Source organism: Rhinolophus ferrumequinum, chromosome 2, assembly GCF_004115265.2.
Source record: "Rhinolophus ferrumequinum isolate MPI-CBG mRhiFer1 chromosome 2, mRhiFer1_v1.p, whole genome shotgun sequence".
NCBI classification, from domain to species: Eukaryota; Metazoa; Chordata; class Mammalia; order Chiroptera; family Rhinolophidae; genus Rhinolophus; species Rhinolophus ferrumequinum.
Genome location: NC_046285.1, coordinates 106,096,990 through 106,123,366, shown reverse-complemented (window position 1 = coordinate 106,123,366; position 26,377 = coordinate 106,096,990). Strand labels below are relative to the sequence as shown.

The following is a 26,377-nucleotide window of genomic DNA, read 5'->3' as shown; positions in this document are numbered from 1 at the left end:
CCCGTTGGTCATTGTCACTTAAGAGCAAATGAATCGAACTGGCCACCTTATGGTTGAGAGGACACGCTCCAACCAACTGAGCCATCCGGGAGCTCAGCGGCAGCTCAGCTCAAGGTGCCGTGTTCAATCTTAGTTGCAGAGGGCGTTGTGCACCATCCCTTGCGGGACTGGAGGAATGGAACTGACAACACTGTTCCCCATAAAGTCCTGTTCCCCTCCCCCAATAAAAAAAAAAATCAAAAAAAAAAAAAGCACAAACAAGCAGGATGGTCCTTCCTGAAAGCAAACCTTAAGGAGGTGGGAGGCAGGGGCAGAAGAGTCAAGGGTGTGGGAGATGGGAGGGAGCAGGGAGAGGTGCCCCTCGGGAGAGGTGGACCGGTGGGGCCCCAGGACACGCTGGAGGACCTTCCTGGCCCCAGGACTCACCCCAGATGTGAACATTGATCCTAGAAGAGATAACCTGAAACGTGGCGGGGCCGTCAGCGGCCTGCCAAGCCCTGCACTACTTCCCACACCCACATTCTCCCTCCATTTACTCCACAGCCTTAAGAGGTGAGATGTGCCGTGATGTTCCCATTTCCCAGATGAGCACACTGAGGCCCAGGAGGTGAGGTCACTGGGGCAGGGTCCCACTGACACAAGCCAGACCAAAGGGCTTCTCGCTACAAAAACTCTTAAATTTTCTTTCTTTAGTGTTTTAACTCCCATTAGTTTCTTAATCATAAATAATATTGCTTTTTAACCTGAATCATAGAAATCTCCTACTCCTGCTTTAGATAATTACCCTAAAACTTATGATTCATAATTGTTGATTGTAATCATTGAAGCCTAGTGTTCTCTCCTACCCGTTCCGGGCCTAACTCCTGGACAATTAACAACACCTGAATGACTGGTTGAATGGATTAATTAAAACCGATTTTTCCTCATTCAGGGGCCTTTGGGGATACAGAGGATACCCCAGCAAGATTGCCAGTCGCAACCAAAGAAACCAGCGTGATCTTCCATGTGGGTCTCAAGACCCCTTTCTCTCATCTGAGATCAGATAGGGTGAGAGTTCCATGAATCCCCAAAAGGTGGGACAGCTCTACGCCCCCGTCCAGCAGGAAGCAGATACAGAAGAACAGACCCCCTGTCCCTCAACTTCCCTTAGAGATTTTATGGGGAGCACACCTCTCAATGGGAAAAAAAGGCAAGCAGTTAGAGCCAGGCATCGGGTCTCTGCATTCCCGCACCACCCACAGAATGCGACTGCCCAAAAGACCTCCCCTCTCCACCCAAAACTTCCCCTTTTCACTATAATTATCTATCCCTATGAGGAACAAACGGGTACAAAATACCCAACTAGATTAAACCGGCCACTCACACCTGCACAGTAAAGGCCACAACGACCTTCATTTCACCTGGGCCTCAGTATACCCTCATTATAATATCATACATATGCCCGGAAGTTCACTAATATCATTATAACAAACTGAATTCTGGGAGGAACATGCACAATGCGCAGTCCGAAAAGATGAGATAACAGCCTCTTGTCAATCACAAGTGTCAATCAAGTGGTCCCACTCCTGCAAAGGAACAACCCATTCTAAAGAAAAAGATAAAAACTCCAAGTCCTCGCCAGTCCGGGCCCTTTGAACCTTTTTGAGCCTTGCTTTTGCTCAGGGGCCCGCTCCAAACTCTTTGGAGTGTACTTTTTCTTTTTAAATGGGCCCTTGAGCCATTCTCTGTTGCTCGGGTCCACTCCTATTTCTTTGGAGTGTACTACCCTCTTCTAATAAGCTACTCTTTCACCACTTTATTTCTGTGTCTTGTTCAATTCTTTGCTCAAGACGCCAAGAACCTGGACACCACGCCAAGAAGAGCCCACTCTCCAGTAACACCACCTGAATGCCAGAGCTGGGACTGAAGCCTTCCATGTCATGCCTCTTCCTTTGGGGCAAAGTGACAGGATCTGCCAACCACCCCTGAGGGTGTGGCTCCTAGGACTAGGGCCTCCCAACGTGGGCATATCCTCCTGGAGGAAGACCCAGGACACGGAGCCACCCAGTGACCCCAGGACGACGGGCCTCAGGGGGACGATGAGGTCATGACGTGACCTCCTCACTGATGGGACACGTTGACTCACGGGTGGGGAGCTCTCCCAGATGACGCAGGAATGCTCGGACGAAGCCAACAACATTATTGCAGCGTGAGCCACAGAGGAGAGGAGCTCTTGTGTGTTGATTTTCTGCAGAATGGCAACGAACGTGCTTCCGGGTGGGCTTCCGGGTGGGCTGGCGGGGCTGAGGGCTCTCTTGGGAGCAGACAACACCTGCCCCACATGTGGGCTCAGGCTGTGTCCTGGGGACTGTCCTGTGGGCTCTGGTGTCAGAAGCCAGCTGAAACTGGGTCAGAAGACCGTACAGGCAGGGCACGTGCCCTGCCAATCTGCAGCCCAAGCCTCCTGGTGCTGGGCCAAGAGCAATTGCCCACACCAGGGGCCTTTCCTCAGCTGCTTGTCTGCCCGGAACGTCCAGCAAACAGCCCGTTTGTCAGGGACGCTCGCTGCAGGGTGAAGCCTGCTCTTCACTTCTAAGGGGCTTCTGGAAGTTGGTGGGGATACTTAAAAGAGGTTTGTTGAGAACCCCGGACTGTGAGCAATACAGGTATCTGTTCTTCCTCGGAGTTTTCTGAGGCTGCATAAGAAATCACCACCAGCTTGGAGCTGGCTTAAACAACAGAGTTCATCTGTCTCAGTGCTGGAGTCCAAAGTCCAAACTCGGGGTGTCACGGGGCTGGGCTCCCTCTGAGGGCCACAGGGGAGGGTCTGTCCCTCCTCTTCCAGCTTCTGGGGGCTCAGGTGTTGCTTGGTTTTGTGGCCACATCACTCCATCTTCACGTGTCCTCCTCCCTGTCTTCTCTTCTGTCGCTTCTAAGGACACTTGTCATTGGATTGGGGGCCCACCCAGATCCAGGATGATCTCAGATCCTACCTTAATTTCATCTGCAAAGAGTCTTCTTCCAAATAAGGTCCCATTCTGAAGTTCTGGTTGGACATATCTCTTGGGGGGACCACCACGCGACACACTGCATCATTTGACAAAGATCTGGAAATACTTAAGCGCTGAGGCATGGGGGCTGGGTGGTAGAGCATTAGGGCCGCATGGGTCACCCACTGATGGCTCCCATGGCCCCAGGTGGGGGGCACACACCGAGGACCCAACCTCGGGGTACCAAGGGCCAGCCAGGTGCAGAGGGCCACTGCCACCTCCATCCCTGAGGGGTGACAGAGCCACCTCCAGGCTTAGCAGGTAGATTTGACTTCAGGTGTTGACCCTCTCTTAGCCGTCCCTGCATTCTTGTGTCGGAGGAGCTTAGGATGGCCAAGCAGCCCAGGACAGAGCCCAAAGGAGACAACCGAGCTCACTCTGGGATCCAGCGCCCCTGGGGGATCAGAGTGATGCTCATTCCACAGACCGAGCCCCAAACAGTCGGGGTGACGCAGAGACCGTCAGTGTCCTCACTGCTTGAGGGAGTTTGTCCCTGCGTTTGAACGGCACATCAGCACTCGCTGACCCTCTCTGTCACTGTCTCTCTATCTCACCTCCCCAGTCCCTTCTTCCTCCATCTCTCTCTGTCTCGTGGTGTCTCTGTCGACATCTCTGTCTCTGACCCTGAGTCTCTCTTACCACCCCCATGTCTCTCTCTGTCTCTCTGTCTGTCTGTCTTTCTCTCTCGGTCTCCTCTCCCTCCCCCACCCGAGCTGTGACTTCCTGCTTCAAGGAGACACCACGTGAAATCACATAACATTTGGGCTAGTAAAACAAATCCACGTGTTAGTGAGTGGCACAGCGGCCGGCGGAGCTTGGGCCCTGACAGTGACGTAGTACGCTCCCGTCCCCTTCCCTGTCCCTTCAAGGTGTGAGGTTTCACCTTGAGCTCTGGGCTGTGGCAGCTGAGAAACACCCTCTGAGAGGACAAGCCCCGTCTATGGGACAGCAGGTGTGGGAGGCAGGTGGGCCTCACTGTTTCAGGGCTGGGCCCACCTGGGCCGAATGGGAGCCAACTGCAGGTGACCCAGCAGCCTTTCTGCTCCACTTTCCAGCCATGTTCCAGGGTTAAGAACACAGAATAAGAATTCTAATTTCATCTACTTTATTCTTTGGAGTAAAGTCAATGTTGACCCAAAATGCTGCAGCCTGTGACGTTGGAGGGCCTCCCGGAGGCACACCTGGTGGGGAGGGGAGCCCACCTTGCACGAGTGTCCCCCGCTGGTCAATACGGAACACTGTGCTCATCCACAGCCGTGGGAGCATGAGGGCCAGTGTGGAGATGTCCACTGGGAACTCGGGGTCCTGCACCGTCACTCTGAGCTTCACAACCACACTGCCGGCCTCGAGAGACACGATCTGCAGCCTCAGCTTCCCTCGTCTATACAAGTAAGACAGTGCCGGCGGAAAGGAGCTTTCAACCTAGACGAAGAGGCAAGAGCCAGTCATTAAGCAGATTTTCCATAACATCTTCAAAACCGTTAGGCGGGCCCCAGGGACGGCTGGCAGAGGGTGCAAAGAATCCATGTGTCCCCTCTTTATGACCAAGGGGAGGTGCCCAGCCAGCAAGCTCTCGGGACAAGCAGAGACGTCCCCCCAGCTCACTGCACCCCAACAAGGCTTCCCCTAGGACAGCGGGCCTGGCCTTGTGAGAACTCAGTGACCACTCACAGGCTCCCGTCATGGAGCATGAGATGCACAGTCCACCTGTACCCCGAAAGTCAGTGTGTAGGTGAGTGACGTGTGTGAGAGCGAGAGGGGCTGTTGGATTGACTGATGGATGACCAAGGGGGTCTCTGAGGAACCATCCCGTGGCTGTTTGGCACTCCCCCACCCCCCACACAGGGCTGTATCCCTCAGGAAACACAGGCAAAGCCAGAGGTTTAGGGTCACCCCTGTAGGAGCAATGGAGACCACCAGCTTTGCCCCACCTGCCTACCACCCGATTCCTGCACACCCAGGCGGATACCACTGAACAGCAAAGGGAGGTCCTGAGAAAGTTCAAAACCATTTCCCCTGCACGTAAAAGTTCACAAGGCAGCCGTCCTTCTATCTCTTAAATTTCTACACGTTTTGCAAGTAGAAGCATTAACTGCCCTCTGTTCCAGAATATCTTTCCAAGGTGCTTTTATGATGAACAGTCTTGGGGGAGAGAGATCATGGCCCCCTCCAGGCAAAGGGAAGAAATGTTCACTGTCTGATATAATAAAGGTCACGTCTCCTTCTGGAGTGAGGTTTAGGCAGGTTTGTTTGCAGCCTGTTACAAAGGTTCAGGTTCCCCAGCCCGGGTTCCTCTGCTGTGATGCAGACCCACTGCGTGCGCTGGTCCCCCCTGAGTCACCCCCGTGAACTTGGGGACCAGTGATGCTTGTGCTGTGCCGTCCTCTGCCTCTGCCCCAGGCATCTCGGGTCTTCTGCAGGCATCAATGCTGGAATAGGCTAGCTTATTAGTTTGCAACAAGGGTAAAATTTTATACCTTTCTTGGTTCTTGACTGTTTAGCCAGTCACTTTTTTCTCCGATTGATCATAGCATTTGCCACCGACCTGGTTTGCCCAGGCTGCGTGCTGATGTCTCCCTCTGGCCCCAGGGAGGAAGGGGTACCATGATCACTCGTTTGCGCTTCCTCCATGAAGCTGCTTCAAAGTACAAAGACAGATCCCCAGGTCCCGCAGGTGGAAGGTGACAGAAAACCCAGCTGTACCTACCATCCAGTGGTGTCGCCCATTTGAATCAAAGGCACGTATTTTAAAGATGGTTTGGCCCCAATCTAGATTAAGTCCCCCATAAATGAGGGGGGGAAGTGTTGAGTAATTACTGTGGGAGTTGGGCTGGGTCTCCGTAGCTGTGGGGACATGCACCTGTGCCACAGTCACCGAGAAGGTGCTCAGGGGACTGTCTGGCTCGTGTGAGTCCCTCACTACAAAAGCTCATTGTTCCCGCGCTTGGCTTTACCTCGTGAAGCAGTTGTTGGGAAAAACTCCCGGTGCTCAGGGCTCTCGCGGTTCAGCAGCGTCTCGGTCAGCGTGCGGTTTAGGATTCTCACAGTGACTTGGAACATCCGGGCATCTGACACAGACAATCGGGCACATTAGCTGCAAGCCAGTGAGCCAACACCACTTGCTTTTCCACCAATGTCTGCCCTAAAGCCTATTCTTTAGAGGGGAAATTTAAAAAAAACAGATTGAGGCATGAGTGTTCGATTGGGGTAGTGAAAACGGGGGGAAATCGATGTAAGGAATACTTGCCTCCAGCGTGGGTGAAGGACACTCCTGACATAAACACACCTGTACATCCAGGGCAGGGACATGGAGGGACAGGCACAGATGGCACCGCGTCCCCGCCAGTGGGAACTGGGATTCGCTCAGCACCTGCTGGGGATGAAGGCCCCTCCAGCAGACCCTCACGCAGGGTGGCCGCCGCCTTCCCTTGCCTCATTCTCAGCCACAGAGCACAGCTAAGTCCACATGCCATGCCTACCTGGCCCCCCAGCACTCAGGTGACCAACTCGTCCCAATTTGCCCTGGCCTTCCCAGGTTTTTGAACCCAAGTCCCACCTCTCAGAACCTGCTGTGTACTGGGCAAACCAGTGGAGCTGGTGCCCCGTCAGGGGAGGCGTCCTTTCCTTTGGACATAGTGAAGCTGAAAAAGACTCACTGAGACATGGGAACATCCAGCTTCATGACCGAGAATAAAACCAAGTCCACAGCAGATCCTGCTGCAACTCTCTGCGTTTTCTCTGGTGACCTAACAGCCACCCACAGCTGTGCCCGCAGCCCGGCTCCCCATGCACTGCGAGCTTTGGGCCCATAGCACGGCTGTACATACTATTTAAGGCCACAGAAATGTTACCAGCATTGTATATTGCACATTTCTAGATCGGGCCTCCTCTGAACCTTCTCCCATCTTAGTAAGAGAAACAAGTATTGCTTGTGGCCCGTGATCCTCAGGCCTGGACGTCAGCCCGCACACGGGAGGAGCCTCCTGGACAGTTAGCTCCCCCCGGTGCCCGGAAGCCCATCACCTGCGGCTGTGGGTACTGCCTGCTGCAGCAACATCCCCCACCAAACATCATTGTAGGCTCGTAACAAGGTCAAATTCATTAGAGAGGGCCTTTACAGCCAACCAAACTCCCTAAAACAGGCACTTGTACAATACAGAGAAGGAGCCTTCTGGAATCTTCCAATGACCTGTCCTGCATTGGAACGTAGGTATTTTTCTCGGGTGCTGGGGGAGCTAAGAGATCCTGTTTCATGTCTGAATGGCGATGCATTTGTACTGCAAAGCGGCTCCATGACGAGGTGGGAAAGGAGGACCTCAGTGAGGGGGGAATCAGAACTCAGGTCCACCCTCGCTCAGGGGATGACCTTCGGGCAAGGAACCCCACCCGGGGTCAGTTTTCCTCAAAGGCAAAAGAGTACTTCCTTCCACCGACTCCCAGAGCACCTTGAAGGGGAAATGAGAAAGTGAGACGGCGCCTGCTTGGAAACTGGAAGGCTTGTGCAAAGTCAAGGGCTTGCATTTGGGGGCTGGGGTCCTAGGGGCCCCTGGTGCCCACCTGTGTGGTCTGACGGCTTGGCACGGGTGGGCACCAAATCAGCTCATAAAGGATGCAGAGCCACGTCCTTAAGGTCTGTGCCTCCCACACTTCATTCACTGTCACGGGCATTAACCTGTGCATGAGGCAGACCCCTGTGCAGTCTTACATGCAGCTACTTCTGTGCTCTGCACTCTGAACCCCGAGGCCGAGGCCCCCACCTGTGATGGCCATGACCGCCATGCCTGCTCAAAGGGCACGGAGCGCCCACGGCCCTGTTAGGACAGGTAGAACCAGGTCCACGCCCACCCCGCCAGCTTACGGGAACATCAATGATTTGAATCGCTGGAGCCAACAGAACCAGGATAGAAAGACCAAGTCACAGGAAACCTGGGACATTCAGACGAGTGCCTTACCGGTTCTGACAGGCAGCGTGGTGGTGACGTTGGTCCCACACGCCTGGTAGCTGGTCTTCACCCCATACAGCACTCCGGCCTCCAGCCCAGCCACCTCCAGGGTTTGTCCCCTGGGTCCAGGCACTCCTGAGCAGCTCCTCACCCCTGTAAACCTGCACGTGGAAAGTGCGGTTCTGGGTGGAATTCAAACTCAGGACACCGTGAAAGCTGCTGCTGGTAACGCTGAGGATCTTGTGGTCTCGGATGGGTGGGCCATCTGCGAAGGACAGAACGAGGAAGGTGTGGATGGAGAACGTCAGACAGACGCACCAAAGCGAAAATCAACAAGTGGGATGACGCAGATTGAAACGCTCCTGCACAACAAAGGGAACCGTAAACAAGATGACCAGGCAACCTACGGAGAGGGAGAAGGTATTTGCAAATCAGATGCCTGACAAGGGATTAGTATTGAAAAGGCGTATGGAACTCAGACATCTCAAGAGCAAAAACACAAATGACCCAATTACAAAATGGGCAAAAAATCTGGACACTTTCCCAAAGAAGATGTGCAGGTACATGAAAAGACGCTCACCGTACCAACCACCCATGCAAGTCCAAACCACAGTGAGGTATCACCTCACCCCTGGGAGAACGCCATCATCAAGAGGACAGGAGATAACAAGTGCCGGCAAGGATGCTGAGCAAAGGGACCCCTCGTGCACTGTGGGTGGGAATGTAAATTGGTGCAGCCATCATGGAAAACAGTGTGGAGGGTCCTCAAAAAATTAAAACTAGAATTACCATGTGATCCAGCAATTCCACTTCTGGGTATTTATCTGAAAGAAATGAGATCCCTATCTCAAAGAGACTTCTGCACCGCGATAGTCATTCACAGTAACCAAGACGGAGCAACCTAAGCTGTTTTTGCAGCTGGGGCCAGATGGCATGTGAGGCGCTGAACTGTGTCCTCCAAAATTCATACGTTGACGTCCCAACTCACAGTACAGCAGAACGCGAGTGTATTTAGAGGGAGGGTCTTTAAAGAGGTGTTTAAGTTCAAGTGAGGCACTTAGGGTGGTTGCTATTCTAATCTGTGTCCTTTAGAGAAAGGAAGACAGAGTCAGAGTCGGGCTGAGGCCACTTTATGTTTTCATATAAAAAATCCACGTTTTGGAGAGCAATACTCTAATGTAACACTCTAGCATGTATACTCTAATAGAACAATTATTATTACCATAACAATATATATATATTTTAATACTCAAATAGAATTAACCTCTTTTTTGGAAGAAAAATTCTGGCTTACAGCAGGCACCTGGTTTTATACAAAAGTAGGTTCGCCCTCAGTCTAAGAACAATTCCTTTTACATCAGAATTGGAGTTCTATAAAAAAACAAGCCATGGGGAGATTTTTTACAAATCTTTTGTAAAACCATAGTTAAAAAAAAAAAAAAGTTCAAAAGTTCCTGAAGTTTCCCAAAGCCCTTCATGTAAGGATCATAAAATATATGTTTTCTAGTATCATGAAAAAAAATCTATCTTTCCAGATAAATGTGTATGCTTCCTTTCAGTAAAAAATAAAAACCAGTACAATTCAACCCATTTCCCTTTTTGCCTTGGCTGCCAAGAGGCTCAGAATCAAGTTTAGCATCCCACCCTGGTCCTGCGACTCAGCCCTGCTGGGTCCTCCTCCAGCTGAGCACTGAGCTGCCTTTTATAAATGGGGGTGCCCTGTGCATTCGTGCTTCGCCACTGTGAACCCCTGGGGATCCCCCTCAAAGCAGGTAGGTAATAAACTACTGGAAGGTCACAAGACAGGAGAGCCCAGCACTCCTCCGCTGCATACTTGGACAGGACGGGGACCTCCATCTAAATTCTTGCGCTTCCCAATAAGCCCCTAGGATGGGGAGCTACCATGCACTTGAAGAAGACACACCTGTCCTTTCAGACGTCTACCCTCTGGAACCGTGAGAGAATGTATTTCCGTTGTTTATTCTCTTTTTTAAAATGAATTTGATCTTTTCTTTGTACGCTTTGACCCTTCTGCTATTGTTTGGAATCACAGATTTGTGGCGCTTGGTTACGGCAGCCACAGGAAACAAATGTACTTCCCATCTTCCTTGACTAGTTTTCAAGGCAGCTGTTGGCTGGGCAGCACAACTCATTGAAAAATTTCTTTGTGCTGCGGCAAAATCAGCCAGCTTCTGACACACTAGGCCGATGCCGCTTCTGTAGGACAGAGCTTGTGATGTTAAACGTACAACTGTCCTTCTGCTCCTTCCCCTCGAACTTGGATTTTAGTCCTTCATTAGCCAGGATACCCTCCTCTCGTGACCCTTTAGCTTTTCGACACCCCTGTCAAAAACGTGGCCCTAGAAAGTAACACCAAACCTTGACTCTGTGACCCGAGGACACCGCTCCATGTGGCCTCTCTCCATCTTACTGTTGGGGACGTGACTTATCTCGGTGAAGCACACTCGGACTCCCCGTCCTGTGGGTCTGGCCCTGTTTCTTCCGGGCAGCCCTGACCCATCTCTGTAAAGCAGGAAGGGGACTGCTGGGGACGCCACCTTTCCCAGGACCTCCTGTGTCGGGCTCATTTCCTCGTTTTCCCGCAGGCCTGTCACCCTGATGCCTGACCCTATAAAGGTAGAAACGCTGAGGATTCAAGCCAGGAGTCTGAGCATTCAGTTGGGAATGAGGACTCCTGCTTGGGGTGAGCCTGGAGGCCACTTCCTGCCAGCTGGCTGCCTCTCCAGCAGGCAAGCCTGCCCTGGCCAAGCACAAGTCTAGAACACGTTTCTTTACGGAGCTGAATAGCTATTAGGTTCCAGCTGGGCAGAGGACCGTGTCAAAGGGAGTTACAATGACCCCTGCATACAGTTCTACTCCGTTCTAAAAACAGAACATGTCCCTGGAACGTTACATGCCAACCATGCAATATTTCCTACGGTGTCTGTTTTGTGCAAGAATCCAGCTGCTCCGCGTGTCATTAATTGGGTGACTAATTTCACAAGAAAAGCATGTGAAATTGGTGCTGTATTTTCCACGGGTTTGTGCTTTAAACCATTCCAGCAGATTGCTCATTTCTATGAGCTTCTAAATTTAAAACATATGCTGCTTCCCTTAGCAAAATGGGATTGGAATTCAGTGTAAAGTTCTGAGCTGGCAACGCTGGAGCTGCCTTTTCTGCCCCAGGAGGAGCCGAGTCAGGCAGGGAGCCTTCCCCACCTGTGTGCTCGGGCGGGACGGCCGAGCTTACAACTCACTATCCGGGTGGCATTCGGGCAAAGACTGGCTGACAACATTCCTAACTGTAAATAGTCTCATATTTTTTCAGATTATTGACTGGGGTATTTTTAATAACTGTATGCCAACCTCCTATTCTCGGTGACAGCACAGGACTCCACCCCTAGAGGCCGCAGCCCACGAGATCCAGGGATGGTCTGCAGGAGGTCTGTGCACAGTTCTAACCAGACCCCCAAAGTAGTGAGCTGCATACTGGAGCTGGTAGGCACCACTCACCCACCCAGAGACCCCCTCAAACCTCTCTTTTCATTCATTCATATCACATACTCGTATGTGCTGAGTGCGTACTATTTGCCAGTGGCCAAAAGACCTCCCCTGCAGAGCTTCATCCCGGGGGAAGTACAACATTCCAGTGGATGAACACTGACCCGAACCCCTCTGGGTCCTCAGGTGGTGCTGGGAACCAGCCCCCCTCCCCACGCCACCCCTACTCCCCATGTCAGCAGGCAGCCTCCACCCTCCCCCCGCCCACAGCAGAGCGAGAAGAATCAGTAGGGACCTTCCAGTCATGATCTTGCTGGATCACAGTTCACGAAAGGAAACAGTCCAAGCTTTGGAACTCTGGTCAGCTCCTGGCCCTCGGCATGGATACAGGAGGAAAGGGCACAGCCACTGGGTGACAGTGATGCCAAAGGGCAGCCCCTGGGGGCCAGCCTGGTGGCTCAGGCGGTTAGAGCTCCATGCTCCTAACTCCGAAGGCTACCGGTTCGATTCCCACATGGGCCGGTGGGCTCTCAACCACAAGGTTGCCAGTTCAATTCCTCAAGTCTCGCAAGGGATGGTGGGCAGCGCCCCCTGCAACTAAGATTGAACACGGCACCTTGAGCTGAGCAGCCGCTGAGCTCCCGGATGGCTCAGTTGGTTGGAGCTCATCCTCTTAACCACAAGGTTGCTGGTTTCATTCCCACAAGGGATGGTGGCTGCGCCCCCTGCAACTAGCAACGGCAACTGGACCTGGAGCTGAGCTGCGCCCTCCACAAGTAAGACTGTAAGGACAACAACTTGAAGCTGAACGGCACCCTCCACAACTAAGATTGAAAGGACAATTTGGAAAAAAAGTCCTGGAAGTACACACTTCCCCTTCCCCAATAAAATCTTTAAAAAAAAAAAAAAAGGCAGTGCCACACCGTGGGGAGGTGCCTAGTGGGCTGGTCACAGGAGTAAATGATGTGAGACCACAAAGCACTTATCACAGAGCCCGGGTGTCTTAACGGCTGAGGAGCTCTGGCTGTGTTACTGTGAACAAAGGGAGGGTCCTCACTGTCACGTTCCTTTCAAGAGGAAAGGACATGCGAGTCCAATTAAGCAATTCAAACATGACGAACAATATTCTCCATAACCACTTCACCATGTTAATGAAAGTTCTGGTTTTCAGGGCAGAATCTCAGGGCACCAGAACCCCCGAACACCAGAACATTGGGGAGCACCCAATTGCCCCCCCCCCCCCATGAGAGAACTAGCCAAGAGCATTATATCATTACGATACAATATCATTATTACTCAACCATCAAAAATCAGAATTATGAAGACCAGGATGCTTCTTGGAACACTTTCACATGATATAATGGTGAGTGAAGAAAGCAGAATACAAAATTGCACGGATAGCAGGATTTAAGTAGGGTAAAAAACCGGGAAGGGAACAGGGAAAAATAAAACAGTTTGCTAGAACACAGAGACTGGGGAAGACTTATCTTTCCACTATTAGAGGGTGGTTAAAGTAATCGATCAGATTCCGGAAAGACCAGAGAAAGTGGCCAAATTGAACAAGCCATATCTTCTCCAGGCTAAACGCTTTAAGAGATGCAGCAAGTCCAGCAAAGTCCCATCCCGTGGCCTGCTCCCAACAGCCCCCTACCTGTGGGCTGTGCCCACTTGTCCTGGGCAGGCCTGGCTTCTGCCTAGCAGGTGCATTTCCCACCCCACTGCTGTCCCACCAGCAGCCATCTGCTCCCAGGACCCTGCCCGAACTGTGCCTCCCTCCCGCTCGGTGCCTGGCCCAGATACTTAGGGTGGGATCTGCTGTTCCATGTCATAGGAAACCACACAAAATGGGGTGCAGCCCTGTCAGGTGTACCCCTCTCATAGGGAACGTCTATGGTACGGCAGACCCAGGCCCCTTCACTATCTTTGCTCCTCCATCCATAACGTCTGGGATTTATCCTCAAGGTCACCACGTGGCTCAGATGGCCATCACAGTCCCGTGCCCAGCCTGGTCTCAGCAGGGCCCATAACCCTTAAGCAGTCTTCCCAACTCCCATGGGAACTTCTGCTATATTTCATTGGCTAAGGCAAGTCACATGGCCACCCTACCTGCAAGGGAAGTAGGGAAATGTAGTCTTTTCAGCTAGGCACATTTCTACACAACTCAATCCAAGTTCTGTCAGTATAAGGAGTGATTTGGAGTCTGCCATGACCCATCTAGTCTATTCTCCACCCAGCAGCGGAGCGCACCTGAGCACAAGGGTGTCAGGTCACACCTGCTGCCGCTGGGTGCCCTCCAGAGTGCCCATCTTACTCAGAGCACTGTCCTGCCAAAGTCTTCACTGCTCATCAGCTGTTACTAAGGCCACACAACGAGGGACAGCACATACCGTGGAAGAGCAGGACACCACCTATAAAATATGAAGGAGTCTTCCTAAATAAAACGTCACCTCCAAATCTGAATTGGACAGTGTCTCCACATTAGGGGAGAGGGGACCAGGGGGACCAGGGGCCAACGCCAGGCTCCAAAAATTCAGATGAGAAAAGAAATCTTTATTTTCCCTGACCTCTGACTGAAATGCAGCCTTTCCTTCAACTGTGACTTCAGTACAAACCACAGACCGTCTCATCTCACAGGACCATGTGGCACTTCTCAGGGCATCATCGGTGCTCATGGCTCCCACTGCTAAACCTCCTGATACAATAAATGAATTAAGGTGCCAACAGATTACAATTCTGTTTGGGTTCTCCCGGAAGCAGGCCCTGAGGTGAGGATTCCAAAGCAGGCCATTTGTCTGAGAAATATGGGTAGTAAGGGGGTGACACAGGGAAAGGAAGGTGACAGTGAAGGGCTTGCTATTAAGACGCTGACAGAGGACATGACTGGGGCTGGGTCCCTCAGGACATGAGGCCACACATCCCGCCTCCCCTGAAGGGAGAGGAGGTGAGGGCTTCGGCGGGGGTGCACAGAGGTGCCAAGTCCAGCCATGGGCAGTTGACTGAAGGGAGCGTGAGGGGACGGTGTGTCTAGGACAGCTGTGTCACCCACACAGCTGTAAGGTTTTAATAACTGAGTCTCAGTATAGTCAATTTGTTCTATCATCCTATATTCTGTGTACTTGGGGACATCTGTGAAGGGACCCATTGGCTGGCTTTCCCAGACACTAAAGGCATCTGAGCACCATTAAAGGGAGGGGCCTGCCCAAAGACAACTGTGGTTCACAGAGACCCAGAGGAGGAGACAGAGTGATGAGGAGCCCCCATGCTGGCAGACCCCAGCTCATGGGGAACTCAGCTTGGGCAAAGGGAGTCAGGTCCTCCAACAGTTTACAAGAAACAGAGAGATAAAGGGGAACCCTCCAGGTACAAAAATAGAATACTTAAGACATATCATCACTAATTGTTGGATCGGCTTTAACTGGCCATTGAAACAAATTGTTAAAAGATTATGATAACAGATTATGATCAGAAATGCCAACAGACTGGCTATTTGATGAAATTAAAGAATTATTATTTTGCTTGTTTTTTTAGGGATGATATGATACGCTGTTGTGGATTTTTAAAAATGTCTCTCTTACCTCTCAGAGATACATTCTGAAATAGTGACGGATGAAGTCACATGATGAAGGATTTCAAAGGGTTGGGGGAGGGGGATGGAAGGGGTTGGAGGTGAAGTAAGACGCATTTATAGTTGTCTACAAGTTTTGAGAGTAAAAAGTTAAAAATCCCGTGGCCCTACCGTGTCCGCACAACACGGCCCAGCCTGGTCCTCCCATCCTCTGAGCCCCTCTTCTCAGTTCTGGCCCCCCGGGCCCTGCACCTGAGCACATGCCATGGCTGGGGTCCTCACCTGACCCTTTGTGCTAGTTTCCTGTGACAGTAGTACTGCATCACCGCAAACTTAGTGGCTTAGGAGATATTTACTCTCACAATCCTGGAGGTCAGAAGTCTAAATCCAGGCGTCCACAGGGCTGCGTTCCTTCTGGAGGCTCGAGGGGAGGATCCACTTCCTGCCTTTCTCCGGTTTCTAGAGGCACCTGCACTCCCTGGCGGGTGGTCCCTCTCTACCTTCAAGGCCAGCAGTGTAGCTTCCTCTCCCCTCTCTGCTTCTCTTCTCCCATCTTCTCTCTCTCTCTCTGACCCTCCTGCCTCCCTCTTATAAGAACCCTTGAGCCTCCTCAGGTTCCTGGGATAATCTCACCATCTCAAGATCCTTAGTCTAATCCCACCTGCAAAATTCCTTTTGCCGTGTAAGGCAATAGTCACAGGTCCTGGGTGGACATCTGAGGGGGCCCTTATTCAGCTCACCACACTCCTCCTTCACTCTCATTGGCTGGCCCCCCAGACGGCCTCATGGCTCACTCTCCTGCTCTGCCCAAAGGTCACCCTGTCACCACACCCAGGCCCTGTCCACCTGTCACTCTGTCATTTTTCTTCATAGCCAAACCATCGCCGCATATTCTGTGTTTGTCCACGTCCTATCATCATTCCCCAGTGACATGTGAGTTCCAAGGGAGCAGGACTCTTGGACACTGAAGTAGCCCAGTGAGAACTATATTTGGTGCATAGTAGGCACTCATTAAAATGTGCCCCATAAGTGAATGAATGAATGAATGAATGAACGAATGAACGAATGCTAACATGACCCTCAGCGCCCGTCCATGCAAGCTTAGTCCATCTGCACATCTCTTGCTCAGGTCCCAGCTGCCAGCTGGGCACCAACCCTGCAGCCTCGCCCGCCTGCTGACAGCTCTATAGGCTTCGGGCACTGAGCTCTCCCTGTCACATGCTGGTCACCAGAGCAACTGCACATGACTGTCATCCCCGGGGAAGGTCTGTGAGGAGGGCGAGAGGTCCAAGGGCAGCTGCCCAGAGGAGAGAAGGCCTGACTGGGTCCTGGAGCTGCAAGAATTTGCCAGCTCTCCCCCATCAGCACACGAGCCTGCTTTGGCATCCCTCCTCCAGGCTCTGCTGGGTCTCCAAACCTCCTCAGAGTAAACGTTTGTAAAAGACTGCCCATTCTTGACTCCTGGCGTCTGTCTTTCCTGCTGTTCTTCCCACATCACTTTGTCTCTTTGCAAACTGCTGTACTGACTTCTAAATATTGGGGTTCCTCAGCCACAGGCACCAAGCCCTGTTTCCTTCCCCCAACTATGCCTACGGTTAAATGCCACTGGGATGCTGGTGACCCCAGATTTCCGTATGCAGCTTGGCGCCGGACTTCAACTCCTTCTCAGGGTAAACTATCATCGTCAAAAATAATAACCACCATTATTGTCAAAAATAATAATAATAAGCCCAGTCTTCCCCACCTCACTCAGGAATCACCGTCTATTCAACGGTTCAGCTGAGACATCTGCATGCTGCCTCATTTCCCTCTTTCTCTCCTGCATCTAATTAATCGGTAATCGCAGGGACGGCCAGCTATTCCTGCAGCCCCAGTGTAAGTGTTAGGCAGGTCCCTGTCACTCTCAAAGTTGTCCCGATTGAACCAATCAGTCGCACAGGCATCCTACTTAGACATGCCTGGCAAGCTTCTGGCCTGTTCTCTGAGTTTCCTGAGAGCGGAGGTGACCATCTATTCACGCGTGTCTATCACCAGCACTTGGCACAGTGCGTGGTACATAACGAATGTTGGTTAAACCCAAGAACGCATGTGAGAGTCGCCTGCGATGAGATCCAGAGCGACGTGCAGACCTGAATGACGGCCCTGCGCCCCTGAGCCAGCCATGCCCTCTTTGCAACAGGAGAGGATCTCTGTGGTCTGTGGGCCACGTAGCCTGGAAAGATTCCTACGTGAGTCCTTGCCATCTCACCCTCACACGTGCGGTTCAGCTTCTGGGGGAACGAGGTGGGTGGCTCCTGGTGACAGACGCACTGGTACGAGCCGTCGACGTTTAAGCACAGTTCTTTTTCAGAGCAGGTGTTGAGCTCCTCGTAGAAACATTCATTCACATCTGTCGAAAAGGAGAGTCGGTGAGTTGTAACCAGCTGGTCCTTCTCATTAACCGCCAGACGTGTGTCCCGAGAGCTGAGGCAGTGGACTGGACAGCAGCCCCAGGGTGCGTCTTGAAGCCACCGTCTTAGAAAGCCCGTAGCCCCCTGGCCGCCTCCATTCAAGCGGCCGGCCCACACCTCGGGACACAGAGTGCAGCTGTCAGGTAAGCCTGAGCGAATCACTTTGGAGCTGTATGGACCCTGAAGGGTCATGACATGATGGGGTCCCAACACCCTACCCAAGACCCAATCTTGCGGATGGGACCGAGAAAGAGCAGCCCCTGACATTCAGAAGTGGCCTGTCACTCAGCGCTGCGCCCTGGTACAGTCCTATCGATGGAAACAGTCTTACAGGACACACAAGACGACTCCACGACTGGGATAAAGTGAGACAGAGGAGCAAGGCCACTGCACGGTGTTGTTGGAGCCAGACAGAGAAAGGACACTGGTGTCACCCACAAAATACCAACCCCCCGCTCCTGGACAAAATGAGTGACTCTTGGGTTTTTGGCTTATCTTCATGCTAGGTGCCCCTCCCCATAAATCAGATACACTGACATAGCCAATCACAGAACGCCCCGCTTTCTGACAGCATCTAGTCCAGAGCAAAGCTCCGGGTCCTAGCCCCTCCCCCAGACTGCCCAGTGGAAGACCACGCCCGAAACAGACGCTCTCCAACATGCTCCTCCTGAGAGGCCAGGGCCCGGGGTGGCCTTCTCTCTCACTGCCTCCAGTACTGAACCCGACTGGTTCACCTGCAGGCCTGCGACTGGGATCGCCGGCCGGGCGCCTGCACAGACCACACCAGACCGGCACTTCTCTTATTGGCCCCGCTCACTTTGGTTTTCAAGAAGATCTGTGGATTTTGAAGGAAATTAAATACACTACCTAGAGCTTTTTCTGGGCTCCAGAGCCTGGCATTATATGGGAGCTTCACTGTCCTGGGAGCTTCCCCAATGACAGCAGCCACCTTGTAGGGCTGCAGCAAATCCAGCTGCCCCCGCGTAGGGAGGAACGTGCTGCTGGAGCCACGTGCTCTCACCTGTCCACGGCCCCTCCATGTCACATGGCAGAGCTGAGCACCGGAGACGGGCCATGTGCCACAGCTCAAAGTATTTACTGTCTGGCTGAAAAGTTTGCTGACCCCTGATGAGGACAGGAAAAAAATGAAGGAAGACCAGGTAACTTCTTCCAGGAACAAGGCCACCTCTATGTGCGTCACCAAATTCGACTTTGTACAGATTCTGCTGACAGAACCTTTGAGGTACAGGACGCCCTGGGCAAGTGTGGGAAAGAAGCAGTGGGGAAACCTAGGAACCCATGAACTGAAGGAGCAAGTTCCGTGCTGTCCGGGCCCAGTTCACCTGTGCCCACCGGGCTGGAAGGAGAAATCTGGCCATAGGAGGGTGTGCCGGAGACATGGACTTCCAACTTGGTTTGGGCCAGAATGAACGACAACGGCTCAGCCACCCTCCACCTGATGCACTATGTGTCCACTCGGGCCACCCCCACCTCCCAGGAGAGAACCAAGGGAAGCAGCACCTTGCACCTGGACGCTGATCACTTCATACACGCGCTTCACGACGCCATCCAGCGTTGCGGAGACGTTGGCCACAGGCACCGGCCACGGCAGGCCAAGCAGCAACCGCGACACCGTGGTCGAGGTGTCGCCACAGGCCGAGTGCAGGTGGTAGACGGCGGCATTCATCGGCCACAGGGCACTGGTGACCTGCAAAGCCAGAGTCAGACCATGACGTGGGGGCAGCGCCCCCATCAGACAGGGAGGCCGAGGCCTGGAGAAGTTCGAGTTAACTGCACACACACACCCGCACGCACGCACACGCACACATACAGACACGCCATTCTGCTCTGCAGAACTGAACCTCTACGATGTTTTGATATTCGTCATCCCAGTAAAAGTCCTGCAGACCACATTATAAATACTTCTACAACATGAGTTGTCATGGGGTGAACAGTGTCCACCCCCAAAATCCCTATGTTACAGTCCTACGCCCCAGGACTTCAGGATGGGACCTTATTTGGAAATAGGGTCACTGCACATGTAACTTGTTAAAATGAGGTCATTATCCAATCTGACGGGTGTCCTCACACAGAGAAGAGATTTGGGTGCAGAGACAGACACTGAAAGGAGAGAATGTTGTGGGGACACAGGCTGAGGACAGCTGTCTACAGCCAACGAGGGTGGGACCCTTCCCTCGCAGCCCTGGGAAGGAACAGCCCTGCCCACACCTCCATCTCAGGCTTCCAGCAAAGGGAGCCACAAACGTCTGTGTAAGCCCCCCACTCTGTGGCGCTGTCCTGGCCACCCCCGGAAAAACACTGGTCAGCCCCAGGCCCCTCAGTCCCCTCCCCTGCAGCACATGACAGAGAATTAGGTCAGGAATTAGAGAACTGGACGTCAAGCCATGGTCTCACGTTGCATATCTGATTTTTGTGTTGTTTCCTTGAGCTTTAGTGCCCCTTTTCTCATTTCATGTGAACCCTTTTTACACCAGCCGAATATCTCAAAATCTCGAGACCCTGTTTGTCTTGAGAATCCAAACACATCGGCTGGACCACCGGGCAGCACAGCCTCACCAAAGCAAGTTTTGCCACCAGCCCTCTCATCTCCACGGGGAAGCGGAGAAGGGGGGGGGTGCGCTGGGATCTGTCTGATCCTCAGCAGACTTGAGCCTTCACAGGGAAGATACAGCTTGGAACTCAGGAGGCAGAACAGAAGCCCATCCGGGCCTCCAGGGAGCCCCTGAGTCAGGGAGCCCACCCCTGCTGCAGGGAGGAGTCCGTGGGGCAAGCTCTTCCTGCCGGAGGTAATGGTCTGCCTGGAGAAACAAAACCTATGCTCTTGAGGAGACAATGGGTGACACACGACAATATTTAAAATACCAGTAACCACACTTGGAAATTACGTATATCAGCACACTTTTCAACTCTTTCCATGTACTGTTTGAACCTCGTGGCCACTGTTTCAGGTGATTATGGCTGTTTCAATTCAATTCTACCTACGGCACAGAGAGGTTAAGTAACTTGCCCAAGGCCACAGAGCTAACAAGTGGCAGCATTGGGATTTGAATCCAGGCAGCCAATCAGGCCATCTTCCCCTGACCCCATCAAGCTCAGAGGAGACAAAATCACCTCTAGCTGGGGCGATTAAGGAGGCTTCCAGGGGAAGGTAACATTTCAGGAAACGTCTTAATCCACTTTACTGGAGAGCGCAGAACAAGGTGAGTGTGTGTACCATCTGTTCTGGGGCTGCCCCCGCCAGCTGGTCTGAACACCAGGAAAGGACCCAAATCTGTCTCTGACCCCTCATCACAGGTGGGACACATCTATGAGATCCAAAAGTCAGGTAGGACCAGCCACATAGTGTGCAGGGACCGAGCAGAAGGAAAATGGGGGGCCCTCATTCAAAAATTATTAAGTATTTCAAGAGGCAACAGCAGAGCATCAAACAATGTGTGGGGCCCTTCTGAGCATGGGTTGACTGCATGGGACACGCACCCGTGAAGCCCGCCCTGAGGGCAGACCACCACGCTGGAAAGACCGTGCGGGGAGGATGAGCAATGCCCCGTGCACCAGTGGGCCCACCACGGCGGTGACAGTCCACATGTGAAGACGTCCTGGCTGGAAGGCTCTGCTGAAGTGTCAGAAAGTGTGAGCGGTGTCTCCAGCAGGGGCTTCCAGCAGGGGCTGTGTTGCCCCTTAGGGGACATGTGGCCCTGTGCAGGGACATTTTGGGTTGTCACATTTTGGGCATGTTTCTAGCTTCTTGTGCAGAGAAGCCAGGCATGCTGCGAAAACCCTGTGATGACAGGCAACCTCCCACAACAAAGAGCCATCCGTCTCCAAACGTCAATAGTGGTAAGTAGAGGACCCCATCTAGTGGTCCCCATCCCAGAACTTTCCAGGATGCTGGAGAGCTGAGAACGGGTCAGTGAGGGCACAGCCCTGGGGCCCAGGTTGTCTGCACTGGGGCGCCCTTTGGTTTAAGCAACAGATAGCAGTTAAAAGCCTGGGGGGGGGGGGGTCCATGCTCTAGAATGGGGTAGGGCTTACAGCCACAAACTCCAAATTAGACACTTCCATGTGTGAGTTTTATGGCACGTTAATCATACCTCTTTGAAGCTTTGTTTTCTCAATTAAGAGTTCACATTTGGCTCAGAGTCAGGCTTTCTGGGGTGACTCGGGGAACCCCTCCCCAAGCCCCAGTTCCCCCCGTACCCCCACCTGTGCCAGCCAGGAGGCCTGTAGGCTGGCTCTCCTCCCACCTACCATGGAGTGCAGAAGTCTCATGTGGTTCAGGAGCCTGAGATCCACCTGCTGGAGCTCCTGGAAGTTCATTTTCACCAGGACCGTCACGTTGTACCAGGAGCTCGTCAGGTTCCTCTCTGGAGCTGCAGGACAGAACATGCTGAAGAGTTATGGGCCCAGGACAGGGCAGGGCCACCAGGAGCCCCGGGGGTGAGAGAGGGGGACCGGAGGCCTGGAAGGCAGGAGGCCGGCCCTACTGCATTCACCCTCCTACATAAACGGGGGCTGCCCCCCAGACGGCGTGGGGCACATTCCCCACCGCCTGCCCCGCACTCCTCTTACATTATATGTGGCCCTATGTATACTATATAACACAGTACTGTATATAATGCATACTAGGTAATACTGTGTGTACTACCTATTTTACATACTATGTAGACTGTGATGTGGGTAGTAAAATAGCATACTGAATGTATATCATATGTAATATAACACTTTACATATTTAGACGATCCTAATTCTAGAATGTATTGCATATTGCATGTGAATATGTTATAATATATGTTGCATGTTTCTGCTAGCTCTGCACGTTGGCCAACCCATTGTCCTGGGGGCAGCCATGATGAAGAGCAGAACTTTCCAGACCAGACAGTCATGCCCTGAGGGCTGGGCCAGGGCCTGCCTAGCTGGTGCTCTCCGCAGGGTTTCGGGTCCTTTGGTGTTTCTGGAGCAGCCAGCCACATGCCTTCCCACTACAAAACAGGTCAGCTTCCAGCAAGCTCTAGGGGTCCCCAGGGGAGCTTGGGGAACTTGGGTAGCCGCTCTGTCAACAAGGCCTGTCTTCCCCAGCACGCCTCCCCCAGAGACGTCAGTGGCCACACGTGGACAGACATACTGCATTACTTGGGGGTGGGATGCACCCTGCACATAGCTGCAGGCTCCCCTGACACCAGTCGTTGCCCCTGGAAATCAATCCCCAACCCCACGAGGTCAGGGCCGGCCCCCAGCACACGGGCAGCTGCCTAACTAGACACCTTTGCTGCAGGTCTCCGTCTTACCTTGGAGCACAGGAGCCATGCAGCGGTGGCCCCCCAGCAAGGGGCAGCATTTCTGAAGTCCAGGGCAGTCGGCATCCAGGGCACAGGACGAGGTGGATGTGTCTGGCCCCACTGTTGGGCAGACCCCGGGTCTCGATGCAAACTCCCCGGACCGATTCAGGGCTAGGGAACAGTGATTAGCAGTTAATGACCTGGGTGAGCTGCTCCGGCACCACACCTGGGTGCCTGCTGGCACTGATTCCGTCTGCGGTTCCCGGAGGCACACGGTGTGGCCTGCTCAAAAACCATGGCCAGGCCTGGGTGACGCCATTCGATGTCTAAAGTCCTGGAGAAATTGCCACACAGGGACTGGATTTTGGATATGAAACATGGGTATGTGGTACAGCCCAGAGAGCCACTGGGACGGAAATGCCAGCATCCCTGTGGGGCCACCAACCAACGGTTTGAAAGTCTTTGCTTTCTCTCCCGTCATAACAACCATAACAAGCCTCGGGGCTAAGGAAATGAGAGACTAAATGTGAGGTGGCTTCTGGGACAGAAATATGACATTAGAAGAAAGAAAAAGTGACATGAAAATAAAGTGTGCCGTTGAACTAACAGCAGTGTACCAACCTCGGTTCCTTGGTGGGGACATGTATACCGTGGTACACAGGCCACTAACTATTGGGGACACTGGTTAGGGGTATACAGAACTCTCTCTACCAGCTTTGCAACTTTTCTGTAAACCTAAAGCTATTCTAAACTAAAGGGTTTACTTACATTAAAAGAAAGTTCAGGTCACCGAGAAAAATCAGCTTCCCAAAATGGATGCCGATCGGACATTTTCTCTAGTTCAAGTTCATCTTGGTCTGAACACTGCTGGGACTGCCCTCCGTCCCACGGGGCTGGCACTCACTGAGAGCCCAAGAGAAGAGTCAGCAATTCCAACTTGGTAGAAAGTCAGAAATCTCTTTCTCCTTTCACCAGCTCAACACAAACAACGAAACAGGACTTCCCGGTGCCTGGCAACCAAGGTTAGTCACAGTTCAAGGACATGACCCACGGGAGATTTCTGTCTGAGCAACAGCACTGAGGTCATGCGGGGCTCAGGAATCTGATCCTTCTGGACTATCATTCCCGTCCCCACCTCCTTAACAGGCGTCCTCCTCTCCCAAAGGGGCCCTGGTCCTCAGCCTGAGAGAGACGGGGTTTGGGGTACTGTCCTGTTCCAGGGGGGTCCTGCCATGAAGATGGGCTAAGTGGAAACTAGGGTGTCACTGCACCCTAGTTTCGGCTAAGACACTCAGTGTCACCCCCAGGAAGTCATCCCGGGGAAATAATCCAGCTTGTGAGCAGCAGTGATTGTACCATAGGACACTGATCGCGGCATTATTTATAATAATGAAGCCTTGGAAGCCACGAGATGGTAAATGGTAGGAGATTGCTTCACGCTGACACATCCATATGAGGTAATGCCATGTGGCCATTAAATCATGTGGCAGAATAATATTTATTAATGTGAAAGATGTTCCGGATAAATGGCCAAATGGTAAAAGCGTGCTACAGAAAAATCTCAACGGGGTGACCACGCTTTTGTACAACAACTGCCCCAGATGAAGATAGAAGAAAATGTTAACACGGTTATGTGTGGGCGGCAGGCTTACGGGTAACGTCCCTTTGTTCTTTGCTGTGTTTCCAGATTTTCTGCATGACTTGTGTATTCATTTTGGTAGTCATAGTAAAAAGATACATTTATATAAAATAATGTGTGAGTGATCATCCTGTGCCAAATGCTGGGATTTTAGGAATTGAAAGTCATTTAGACTGAAAGGAATGTCACGGGTGTTCTCATAATGCTCTTCCCTTTTTAGATAACTGGTTGTTGAGTGGGAGAAGAAAGAAGGAAGCAAGGCTGAGGTTTCACTGCTGCCTGGGGATGAGACCTCCGAGCTGAGAGCACCAGGCTGCCGAGACACAAGTCACCTGACACCCGGGGCCCTGGAGGCTGTGCCTCGGAGGAAACAGTACCGTCTGCCCTCCTATCCTCCACAAATCCCCAGGCTGTTCCTGTCGCCACCTCTGCCCCATTCTGTGCAAAACAGCGGGAAGGTCTGGGGATCGCTCAGACTTCTCGGGTTCCAAAGAGCCAGCCTGTCACCAGGCCTCTCGGAAAGAGCTCTGATGGAACAGAGGAGTTGTGCCAGCGTGGAGAAGGCCGTATGCTGCCAGTACCCGTGGTGTAAATGCCTCCACCATGGCAGTTCCAGCTGCCGGTGTGGCATTTGTAGATGCTGAGCATGGAGGTGGGAAGAGGCGCCCACGCGCAGCCCTCAGGAGCTGGCAGGAGGCCGTCTGTGCCAAAGGTGGTGCCGCAGCCCAGGCCCCCAGCAGCCGCAGTGCCCCGCCCACAGGCTCCTCCTGAGGAGGGGTGCAGCCTGCTGGGTGCTCTGGGTCTTCCTTAGCACTGCTCCTTCCCCCAGCCGTGGCCCCTGCCCCAAATGCCATCAACAGAATGTGCCTGGGGTCCGGGGAGACCCAGGCCCAAGTCTGTGTCATCTTGGTCAGATCACCTGCCACCTCCAGTCTGTGCCCTCGTCTGCAGAACAGGGGGCACTCCTGTTCATGAGTGACCAGGAATCTCCCTTGCTGGCCTGTCATAAAGGACACGTGCCATCAAGGCCTTTTTCCTCTCCTCCTCCTGGGCTCCTGCCGGCCTCCTCTCGTCACCACTACTAGGGTGACCATTGTGAGGCCCAAGGGGGACCACAGACAGCCCCATCCCAACTCAGCCACATGGGTGGGGTCTCAGGTCCCACAGGATGAGTTCTCCTTCACTGCTCCCAGCATGTCCCCTGACACCTCCCAATGCTCCCTGCGCTAGCCACACCCCTCCCTGCAGTTCCCAGAGCAACCCTACCCCTGGGACTAACTAGAATGTTCTAGTCCTCTCCCTGCTCAGTGAGTTCCTAATTAAAGGTGCTAACACTCTAAAAGTGGGGCTGATGTCCCATGAGAGCATTTCCTGGAGACAGGTTTGTTGAGGGGAAGAAACGAGTGGCAGGTGGTGGGGCGGAGACACCTGCCCTCCCTGTCTCCTCTCCAGTGGGATTTTACTTGTTTAGCTCAGCAGGGCAGCAGCCCTTACAGAAAGGTGACCTTCAGCATGGGAGGAGCTGGTGTGGCTCCGCCTCTCCTGGGCCTTCCTTGGTCCTCAGCCCTCTGGACATGTGACCTCACTAGTCCTGATGACAGCCAGCAGGTAGGAAGAGTGTGGCCCTAATGGGTGAGGATGGACAGGGTAGGGTGGCACCTGCCTTCTCCCACTGGATTCTGACGCTCCATACCAAGCCATGGCCATCAGGTTGGCCAGCCCTGTCTGGATTTCACTGGTGGTGGCAGTGTTAGTGACAGTGGTGCCTTTTTAACACTCAACTCTGAGCCGTCAGGACATCTCTGAACGGGTCAATGGGGAGTGGCACACATGCCTGTCCTGTGTGAGATTCTTTCCTGTTTCCTTGTTTTCTGCATGCCCCACGCATTCATTTTTGTAATTATAGTAAAAAGATACATTTAAACAAAACAATGTAGGAGGTATCATTGTGTT

The 26,377-nt window shown here is 52.7% G+C and overlaps 1 protein-coding gene across 1 annotated transcript in view; it reads right to left on the bottom strand.

The window, feature by feature from the left end:
- UMODL1 (uromodulin like 1) overlaps positions 1–26,377 on the bottom strand; it is a 57,004-nt gene that overhangs the window by 25,327 nt on the left and 5,300 nt on the right. The window contains 10 exon segments of the mRNA XM_033125128.1: positions 4,232–4,451; positions 5,984–6,007; positions 6,009–6,097; positions 7,982–8,090; positions 8,092–8,237; positions 17,287–17,427; positions 19,010–19,196; positions 21,758–21,879; positions 22,795–22,956; positions 25,006–25,191. Of these exon segments, the coding sequence (XP_032981019.1) occupies positions 4,232–4,451; positions 5,984–6,007; positions 6,009–6,097; positions 7,982–8,090; positions 8,092–8,237; positions 17,287–17,427; positions 19,010–19,196; positions 21,758–21,879; positions 22,795–22,956; positions 25,006–25,191 (1,386 nt within the window).